The following is a 10,916-nucleotide window of genomic DNA, read 5'->3' as shown; positions in this document are numbered from 1 at the left end:
AAAAAAAAAGGTAAAGAAAATAATAAGGGAAAAGCGCAAGACAGTTTTAAATGTCCCATCAGCACCAAAGCAAGAGGCTGGCTGAAGAGTTGCGAATTTTAAATTTCCCACAAGCACCATGGGCAGGGGTACCAGGACTGTAAATTTGCTGGTTTAAATTTCCCACTGACTACAAATGAGAAGGCACTGGGCTTTCCTGTCAGCCTCTCTAGAAATGGGGAGAAATCTATGAATGCCTCAAGATTTTTGAACTTTGAAATTTCCATGTTTGTTACTTTGGTTATTCTGTTCTTTTCTGTAAAGCTTATTTTCAGGACCAGTAGCAAAGGGCAGTATAGATGATAAAGAAGAAACTAACTTAAATAGAAGAATTGGTAGGATTCAGTGATTGACTGAACTTATGTGTGTGTTAAGGAACTAGTAAAACGAGACTGTAAGCCTTGGTTAGTCTTGAGAGCAGTACCAGCAAAGCCACAGACTTTCTGAAGGTATTGGGAGAGGAAACTTTCTTTACTCTTTAGAGCACACATATTTAGAAAATGTTTGCGCAAGCAGTATCTTGGCAAATGTTTTTCTCGTAAATGTATATTTTTCTTAACATTTTAATAACTTATAGATAGCTATATGACAGGAAAGCAAAGAGTTGCAAGCAAAGTTGTATGGTTTAAAACAAATTCATTGGAGAAATTAACCAATAACTTAAATAATCTAATTTTTATTCTTTTAATGCCTCTGGTTTGTCTTTGCCTCTCAGGCACCGTATTTTTTTTTATTGGTGTTCCTAACTCTTACACACAAGTAAGACGTTTTCATGGTGTGTAGCCTAAATTTGAAGACTGCAACTCAGGATAAAGAGTGGATTCCCTGAAGAGGTTAGCATCAGCGTGGGACCCTCACCCTGACCCTCGGTCTTTGAGAATGTGTAAACCCGGGCACATATCCGCGCCGCCTTCCCCAATTGGTTAGAAAAGAAACCCGGATGTGCATGGGCGGGGAGAAGCTGGCGTCTACCCATGAGGCAGTGCGGGTAGTTATACACTTCTGCCGTGGTCTGAGGCGCTCATTCCGCGCTGGGAGTCGCCGTGGCTGCCGCTGTTAAGAAGGCGGCAGCCTAGCTTTTTCGCGCTCCTCCCTTTCCTCCTCCTCTTTCTCCTCCTCCTTCGAGTTCCAGTCTGGGCGACCTGCACTGCTCGCGGTAAGTGTCCCCCGCCCCCGCCTGCTTAGGCAGCGGCTCTGCGACACAGCTGTGGCCGCGTTTCACCGAGGGTGGCCGCATTGCTCTGAGGGTGGCGGCAGCGGCCCGGCTCTGAGGAGAACAGGTTGAGGGTCCGGTTGCCGGCGTGTGTTGCTGGGATCGCTCAGGGAGCGGGGGAGGGGACGAGTTTGGCGGCGCGTTGGCGAGTGGGCCACCATCTTGCCGCCAGCCCGGGCGCGGGAGGGATCACGGCCCGGTAGCTGCCCGGCGGCCGGTTCCGAAGCCCGCAGACCGGGTTCAGAGGCCCGCTTATGCCATGGCCGGCCGGGCGGGCCGGCGCCACTGCCTCCTCACCGCGCAGGGCCTGTGTGTCTGTCAGCGCTCAGCCTGGTTTTTTTTCGCTTTTTTTTCTGGCGGCAACTCCCTGTGGTCTTTTGTATATTTGATGCTAATGTTTGGGGAGACCCACCCACCCTCAAGTCTCTTCCGTCAGAAGAGACCACGTTAGGTTCCGAACTTTCTGGCTTCAGGGCCCCTTTGGCCCCTCCTTTCAATCCTTGTTCCCCTCATCCAGGTTACTGTTCGTTCAGTGCAGATACCCTTGTTCTTGCAAAAGGGACTGTGCTCCTCGTCATAGAAATCGTGCGCCGTTCAGTTATTGTCTAGAAAAGCCCTAAGGAAAAACGTGCGGTTGCATCCCTAGCTTTTAAGGGTACGGTTTGAACCTTTTGCTGAGATGGAAACAAATGTTTAATTTTGAGGACTTGTTTTTCAAGTTTTAATGCTTTTTTTAAAAAAAAAGGAAAAATCAGAGAAGAAAATAAGTGCACCAGCTTCTGCAAGCACGGGGGATCTTCGTGCAAGGGATTCTCTTTGTTTGCAAAGATATTTTTAGTTAAAAATCTGTGAACTTAAATTTTGCTTTTATTGTCTTCAGATTTGAACTGTGAATTTAAACATCTTTCAGTGCCATTAAACATACATTTTAAACCAAGAAATAGAGTTTCAAACTACAAAAGTCTTCTCAGCATTTGTGAGATGTCTTGTTTTAGGGGTTACTCAAGCTGTCTCCTTAAGCAGAAACTTTACTGAGCTTCTGAGAATTGGTTTGCTTATAAAATTAAGTTAGGGCTGTGTGCCCTTGGTGCTTTAACATCGGTACAAGTTCTGCTATCATTCCATCTTGCATTTGTGTATTTCGTTGACAGTCCTTTTAAGGTGAGCTGTGGAATGTTGGTAGAACTGTTCAGAAAGTGAGAAAATAGCCTCAAGGAGAGGAATTTCCCTGAGATCACTTTGGATAGGAAGTGATAGAACCAAGGTCTTCGGACTCTTCCAATGCTCAGTTCACTGTAACATGCACCGCTTTTCATAGGAATGAGGTGGTCAAGGAGAATAAGCAAGGACATTCTCTTAAAAAAAAAATACAGGAGATATTTTAAAATTCCCCTTTCCTTTGTATTTTCATTTTAAGACTTCACGTCGTTTCAGCTTTGTAGTATTTAAATAAAATCATTATTTCCAAGCATGTTGAAAAGTTGAAGAACAGCCCATTTTTCCATCAGAAAAAGTTCTGATGTTGAAGGGCTCCAAGTTGCAGCTTCCCTGCTCAACCCATTTTCCTCACTTAAGTTTTCTAGTCCAATCTGATTTCTTTAGCCCAGTGTTTTACTACCTAGGACCAGCTTTTTTAATAGAAAAGTAGAGTAAGCAGAAAGAGTATATAATTCTGGACTCCTGCTTCCCTCCAATTTGTTTTCTTTATTCAAGAGGACATTTAGAACCATACCAAAATTTTTTTGTTATACTAATTGCACAAGAAAATTACTTAAATGAAAAAACAATTGTTATAGATAATAATCCATAGTTTTAGTCACTGGATGTAGGAAACTTATATTGCAAATCTATTTTGTTATTCCAAAAATAACTTTCCAAAGAACAGACATATTTATGATGTATTCACTAACCAATATAGCCCTGAATATTTTTTTCTGTCCTCCTGCTTCAGAGAAGGACTTAAAATGTTTGGTTTTTAGTCAGGTTTTAAATAATGACTCAGGGAGATGTGGTTTACTCAGTCATTTGTATCAAAAATGTGTTTTTGATTCATTCTCTGCAAAGCAGTTTTCTTTTAAGGAGAGGTTTATTAATCCTCAATATGTCAGTAAAAAAAACTCATCACTGTATATTTTCTGGATAAAATGGATAATTTTATATGTTTTCTTTTTAGTGCTTATATTCATCAACTTGTATGATTTTCAGTACAGAAGGAAAAGTTTAGTAAAATAATGAAGTGCTGTACAATAATTTTTCACGTGCTTTAATCTCAGTGCTGCAAGGAAGGTATTACTATTTTTATTTTACAGGTAGAATAACTAAGTTCAGAGAGGTTGACTAAAAATCCTATAGGTTTGTCAATCAGAAAGTGGTGGATTCAGAATTCCCAGTTATTCAACCCCTATGTCGAATTTCTTCATCATTGTACTCTACTTTTTGTCTTTATATTTTCCCTAGTGGATAAGTTTTACTCCTATAAAATGTGCATTAATTAATATGCATACTTCCCAAGGTTACTTTAGTAATTAGTGTTTATAGAATATTTTATGACGCTTACATAAAATGTTTATTATATAATTTGGCTTTGAAAAGCCAATTATTTTAGTCTTTTTCCAGGTTATGCCTTTTACATATGCATTACAATAAAAACACATTCTTGTAGGTAAAATATTTACCTTGCGTATGATATACAAATTACTTTGCAGTAAGTAAATTTTATTAATGTGTCCCATCCCGAAAGGTGTTAGTTTTATGTTAAAAGAAACCGTTTTAAAATGTAAGCAATCTTTGCAAAGTATTACGTTAATGAACTTTAATCTTGGTGTCAACTAGCTGTTTCCTACAAATATCTGAAATTTGAAAATCAGCACACACAAAATTTGAAAACCTAAATAAAATTAGGGGGAAATAGTAAAGTTATTAAAGAAATATCCTTTCAAAATGTGCCTGGACTAAATGGGTTCAGACTTTCAAAAAATAATTCCCATAATATAAACATTTCTTAAATAAAAAAAGGTGAGCCTGTGTTTTCCTTCTATATTATACATAATTTGTTCCCTAAATCTAGTTTAAGAGTTTGCATTGTTCAGGTGCCGATGAAATTGTCTAAGGAACCAAAGTATAATCAGTCCAGTGTTCCTTGTATGTGAGTACTGTACCAATTAATTTCTATTATAAGAAAACATTTCACAGACATCTTCCTACTAAAAATGTTTAAAGTATTTCTAGAGCCCTTACATGATCATAAAATAATCCTATAAAACTACAAAATCAATGCTATTTGAGTCAACTTTAATACATTGAATGGATAATACATTTTGATGAAACAGTCATTTTCTACTTATTACTGAGTTTTTCATACATATCTTAAACAATAGCAAGATTTTTTTATTGAATCTTTTCATTTCTATTTGTTTTGTTTTGTTTTTTGTTTTTCAAACCCTTGTGTGGAGGGCTGACTTTAATAGACCGCAGCGAGGGAGCTGCTCTGCTACCTATGAAACCCCGACCCAGAAGCAGGTCGTCCAAGAATGGTTTAGCGCCAGGTTCCCCCCCGAACTTGCATTGCAAGAAGGGTGAGAGGGCTGTCCCCTTTCCAGCCGCGCCCTATTCCCAGGACTAGGGGCTCTCCCCACCGGACCCAGGTCCCTACTCGCAGCAGGGCACGCGGCTCCACGTGGCTCGCGAGGCGCACATGGCTGGCGAACATGGCGGCCGCCGGCAGGGACGGCGGGGGTATCTATTGAATCTTTTCAATACCATCATTTCTATAGCTAACTATTCTGTCATTTCCCCTTCGTTTGGTGCAAATGCATCATTTAGATATTTTCTTCCATGTTCTTGAGTTTATTAGTCAGCAGCATTAAAAGTAGTAGTCCTTGGGGTGCCTGTGTGACTCAGTCGGTTGAGCGTCTGGCTTCGGCTCAGGTCATGATCTCACGGTTCGTGGGTTCGAGCCTCGCGTCGGGCTCTGTGCTGACAGCTAGCTCAGAGCCTGGAGCCTGCTTCCGATTTGGTGTCTCCCTCTCTCTCTGACCCTCCCATGCTCGTGCAGTCTCTCTTTCTCAAAAAAAGTTTTTTAAAGTAGCAGTCCTTGATGAACATGCTATAGTAAAGACAGACAAAAACATGAGTGCTGGTATGCTCCAACAATTCCACTTCTGGGTGTTTATCTAAAGGAAATGAAAACAGTAACTCAAAATGATATTTGCATCCCCATGTTCATGTTCACTACAGCTTTATTTATAATAGCTAAGACATAGAAACAACCAAAGCGCCCATCATTGGATGAGTGGATAAAGAAAATGTGGTGTATAAATATAAAATGGGACTATTAAAAAGGAAGGCAATCCTACCATTTATGATATGGATGGACCTTGAGGGCTTTATGCTAAGTGAAATAAATCAGAGAAAGACAAATACTGTATGATCTCACTAATATGTGGGATCTTAAAACAAAGGAACTTACAGAGGACAAATTGGTTGGGCTGTGGGATGGGCAATTTGGGTGAAGATGGCCAAAAGTCTTGGGGATGTAATTTATAGCATGGCGACTACAGTTAATAAGACTATATTGTGTATTTGAAAGCTTTTAGATAGCAGAACAATATACTTTTTATTTTTTTAATGTTTATTTATTTGAGAGAGAGAGAGACAGACAGACAGACAGACAAGCACGAGCAGGGGAGGGGCAGAGAGAGAGGGAGACACAGAATCTAAAGCAGGTTCCAGGCTCTGAGCTGTTAGCACAGAGCCCAATGCAGGGCTCAAACTCATGAACCACGAGATCATGACTTGAGCCGAAGTTGGATTCCTAACCAACTGAACTACCCAGATGCCCCAGAACAAAATATTGTTTTAGAGCTCTCTTGCACCATCTGGAATATCTCTATTTTCCCCAGAGGTCTATTAGTTTGAAAAATAATGGGGTAATAAGCCATTAGTAAGTGTATTATTAATTACTCTTGAATGCAAGTACCAGAAACCTAGCTCAAAGTAGATTACACCAGAAGTGAACAATTATTCCCTTTTTAAAAATTTTTTAATGTTTATTTTTGGGAGAGCGAGAGAGAGCACGTTTGCTCAAACAGGGGAGGGGCAGAGAGAGAGAGAGACATAGAATCCGAAGCAGGCTCCAGGCTCTAGGCTCTGAGCTGTCAGCACACAGCCCAATGTGGGGTTCAAAATCAGGAACCGTGAGATCATGACCTCAGGTAAGTGAGACACTTAACTGACAGAGCCACGCAGGCGCTCCAGTTATTCCCTTTTTTAACTGAAAAGGCTTAATAGTTAATTTACTTCAAGCATGACTAGCTTCCTGTGTCTAAATGATGTCATCAGAACATGAGTATTTCCCTACCCTATCCTCTTTCTCTACTCCCAGAATCTTAAAGCTTTGCTATTTTCTTTCTTGGTTTCTTTCTTAGACATTCTTTCTCCACAGTGACTCCATCACTCCCAGGCTTATAACCTTCCAGCTTCTTATTTTCTTAGCAGCTTTATTGATATAAAAGTCATATAACATACACTTCACCCATTTGACGTGTATAATTCAGTGGTTTTAGTATATTTACAGTGTCATGTAACTATCGCCACAATTTAGAACATTTTCATCACTCCAAAGAAAACCCATATCCATTAGGAGTCACTCCCCATTTCCCTCCAAACCTTCCAGACCTAAGCAACCACTATTGTACTTTCTCTCCTTACGAATTTGCCATTTCTGTACATTTCATATTATGGTTGTATTATAAGACTATAATGCATAGTCTTTTTGCTGTCTTCTTTCACTTAATATGTTCCCAAGGTTCGTCCATATTATAGTATGTGTTTCAGTATTTAATATCTTTTATGACCGAATATTATTCCATTGCATATCACATTTTGTTTATTTATTGGTTGGGCATATAGGTTGTTTCCACTTTTTGGCTATTATAAGTAATGCTGCCACACACATTCCCATGTACAAGTTTTTGTATGGGCATATGCTTTCAATTCTCTCTCACTTGGAGTAGAATTGTTGTGTCATATGGTAACTATTTTTAACTTTGTGAGTGACTGCCAAGTATTTTCCATAGTGTCTGTACCATTTCATATTCCCACCAGCAGTGTATGAAGGGTCCAATTTCTCCAAATCCTTGCCAACACTTGTTAATATCTGTCTTTTTTATTACAGCCATCCTGGTAGGTGTGAAATGCACATAACATACAGTTTACCATTTTAACTATTCATCTATTAATGTTTTTTGAAAATATAGAATTGAATTCTTAAAAGGTGAGACTTAAATATGTAGAAGCTGAAACCATAAAATTTCTAAATAGTAATTATTTATACAGGCAGTCTCCAAAAACTGGATTGTATTCCAAGAGGTCTTTCATTAGTTGCTTGGAATTCATTTTTGCCCCATAGGACCAGTGTATTCTGGGCATAGTAACTCTTGAGTCAATAGCTGAAGTGGAGAGTTCTTTTCTATCCTGCCTGTTTTGGTGCCAATTCTCAGTTGCAGAACCTAGAGACCCTCTGGAGTTGCTATTATGGGCGATCTAAGATCCTCATTGCATGTTTTGCTGGGTTTTTCATTTCTCTGACAGATTATGTAATCTCCCATAGAATTCCTTGCCTTTCCACCAAAACTCTAAAGTGATGAGAATTTTTTGTGGTGATAGTTTTGGAGGGCTTGACTACCTTACTGGATAACACAACTTAAGATGAAGCTCTGGTTCTAATGGAATCTGAGGATTTTTTACTTTTTTGAGTATTTATGAATGTACCAATTGAAGCTCCTTGGTGGTTGTTATGGGCCTCAAAATTCATCTCTGTAGTTATAGGGAGTAGATATGACTTGTTTATGTAAACTACTTGTACATTTAGTACTAATTTTAGGCTATTTGTGCCAATAGACATTTTATGTGAGCATTTAATAAAAGTCTCCATAAGCTATGTAATTGTGACTCAAAAAATCTGTATTCCTGGTAGCAGTAGGTCTTCAATGCTGAGAAAGAATCGACATGTATTTATCTACTTGACATATGTGTTATCTTAATTATAGTTTAGGGGGAAATGTTAACTATTCAAGTAACTGAATTAAAGAGATTTCAGTAGTCAAACTTCAAGTAGGAAAACTTAAGTTCAGAATTCACTTGAGATCTTTGTGATAGTGATTCAAACATTTATACCAGTAACAACTTCTGGAGTGAAAGTAGGTGTTTTCCTTTGGTCTAATTCAGTGTAAATAATTTTGAATTGGAAAAGCAGGAAAGCTTGCTTTTGCCAGTCTGAAAATAAGGACACATGAAGACTCAGCTCTGTTCATTCTAATACCTTAGGTGTCTGATAATTGTTTTTTTTTTTAACTTTTTTTGTTTGATAATCGAAATAGTTCTTTAAACATTGATTTTGTGTGCAAAAAATACGTTTGAATGGGAATTCGGAACACAAATACCTGCTTTAAAGAAAACAATTTGAAAAAATTTTTGAAAATGTTTAACAGCTTTTTTAAAAGCTCAAAGAACTGTAGATACATTAAATTTGATTTTCTTAAGACAAGGACTGTGATTTATCTTAACTTTTTTTCTAGAACTGAGCACATCACTTTGAGCACAGAAGGCAATGAGTAATTAATTATTTTTAATGAATTAATCTGATGAAGTTTATCCAACTAATTTTTCCTTCTAATGTTAAGAAACAAAGATATATAAACTAAAAAAATTTTAATATGTTGTTGTATAATAATTACATTTATTTCTGAAATATGAAGAATAAATAATGGCTAAAAATTGTCACTTACCATTTGAAAATTCAGATTTACTAAAACATGTATTACTCATATTTACAAAGAGGTGTCTTTCAAAATTTATTTGCAACTTAACAATCGTCAGATTTCTTCAAGTAATAAACAAATGCTTAAATCATTTAACTTTTTATTTACTAAATTCGTATTCATTTAGGAATGAACCAATTATGGAAAGCGAGTAGCATGTGTATATCAAACTTAACAAACTCAAAAGGTAAGTTTTGTAGGAGAACAAGATTAAATGTATGTGTGTTGAACAAATCTACCCTAATAGTAGTTATCTTTCTTTTTATAGAGTGGAAAACCAAGATCTAACTTGCTGTCTTGTCTGGAGTCATATGGTGAGTTTGCTGGAGATCAAAGTTAGACCCAAAGATTTCTGAATCCCAAGTCTCATGTTTCAAAATTTGGCGTTAAAGTAACTCATAAAATTGATTGATGTCATGTGTTGGTGTCTTAGGTGACTCTGCAACTTGATGGGTGACGACAACCCTTTTCCATCAAAAAGTAAGTATTGCTGCTGCAAGTAATAACTAGTGCGCATGGTTTTGTACTGATAACTTTGCTTCATAGGAAAAGGTGAGAGAGGCAGAAGTAAGCAGATTTTTAAAAAATATAATACGAATGTCAGTAAAGTAGAAATGAAGTGCTTCTTCATTTCCAGAAATAATTACTATTATTGGTTTGATATACATAATCACAAACTTTTTTCTGTGCATAAACAAAAAATAAATTGTTTCTAAATAAGATTATACTATTTATGCTATTATGTGGCTTTAAATTTTTTTACTCAGGGTGCCTGGGTGGCTCTGTTGGTTGAGTGTCTGACCCTTGATTTCAGCTCAGGTCATGACCCAGGGTTGTGGAGTCCATGTCAGGGTCCATGCTGAGCATTGATCCTACTTAAGATTCTCTCTCCCTCTGCCCCTCTCCCCCACTTGCACTCAATCTCTGTCTCTCTCTAAAATTAAAAAAAAAATAATATTTTTACTTTTTTACTCCATAATATATCTTGAATATATTGATAGCGGTAATACCTAGTTAAAAAGAATGAGGAAGATCTATGTGTTAGACATAGTATCAAGACCATGGTATCAACATAGATATAAATGATTTTTTAATTATCTGCATACATGAGAGTCCCTCATTTTTTTTTAAATTTGGCACTGCCTGATTGCCTAGTTTCTTAGCTCGTTGCTTATCATGTTAAGGGCCAGTGCTCATTCAATAGACTACTATGTATAGGAGGAGATACAAAAGAAGAGGAAAACGTGGTTAAGGTCTAACTCTTGGTTTGGCTCAAGTCATGATCTCACAGTTCGTGGGTTTGAGTGCCACATCGGGCTCCCTGTTGACTGTGCAGAGCCTACTGGCATTCTCTCTCTCCTCTTTCTGCCCCTCCCCTGCTCGCTCTTTCCCTTTCTCTCAAAATAAATAAGCATTAAACATTTTTTAAACTTTTTTTAAGATTAAAAAAGAAATACACGTTAAGAAATAGCAGTTTGAGATCATATATAGTAAGCCCAGAACTCCATGGGCATAGAATGTCAATGCAGTAAAAGGTGGAAGAAAAACAGGTCTACTGGTTTATTGAGGAGGTTGTCACTGAACCACGAGTTGGGAATTAAGGTATTGTTGAGTATCTGCTTGAGGTTAAGTTAGGTACTTTGTATGGCATTTTCTCAATCAACATTACCACTTCCATTAGGTAGATATTATACCCATATTAGAGGTAAGAAAACTGATTCAAGACATTTCTCCAGTCACATCATTAGAAATGGTGCAATGAAGATTTGAACTATTCAGTTTGATGTGAAGTCCATGCTCCTACTATACTCAACCTTGACAGTATAAGGAAGAAGGGAGGGTAT

At 37.8% G+C, this 10,916-nt stretch overlaps 1 protein-coding gene across 4 annotated transcripts in view; it reads left to right on the top strand.

Annotated features, from left to right (window-relative positions):
- Positions 1 to 1,063: 1,063 nt before the first annotated feature.
- ZNF280C (zinc finger protein 280C) overlaps positions 1,064 to 10,916 on the top strand; it is a 79,852-nt gene continuing 69,999 nt past the window's right edge. For 2 of the 4 annotated variants that reach the window (XM_029930572.1, XM_029930568.1), the window contains exons 1-3: positions 1,064 to 1,195; positions 9,341 to 9,386; positions 9,506 to 9,552. In XM_029930572.1, coding sequence (XP_029786432.1) covers positions 9,522 to 9,552 — 31 coding nt within the window. In that variant the 5' untranslated portion in view covers positions 1,064 to 1,195; positions 9,341 to 9,386; positions 9,506 to 9,521. Of the gene's footprint in view, positions 1,196 to 1,230; positions 1,320 to 9,134; positions 9,260 to 9,340; positions 9,387 to 9,505; positions 9,553 to 10,916 lie in introns of those variants that run through there. The other 2 variants (XM_029930569.1, XM_029930571.1) reach the window with 2 other exon arrangements.

The sequence above is a fragment of the Suricata suricatta genome, chromosome X (assembly GCF_006229205.1).
Source record: "Suricata suricatta isolate VVHF042 chromosome X, meerkat_22Aug2017_6uvM2_HiC, whole genome shotgun sequence".
NCBI lineage: Eukaryota > Metazoa > Chordata > Mammalia > Carnivora > Herpestidae > Suricata > Suricata suricatta.
This window is presented reverse-complemented; position numbering and strand designations above follow the sequence as displayed.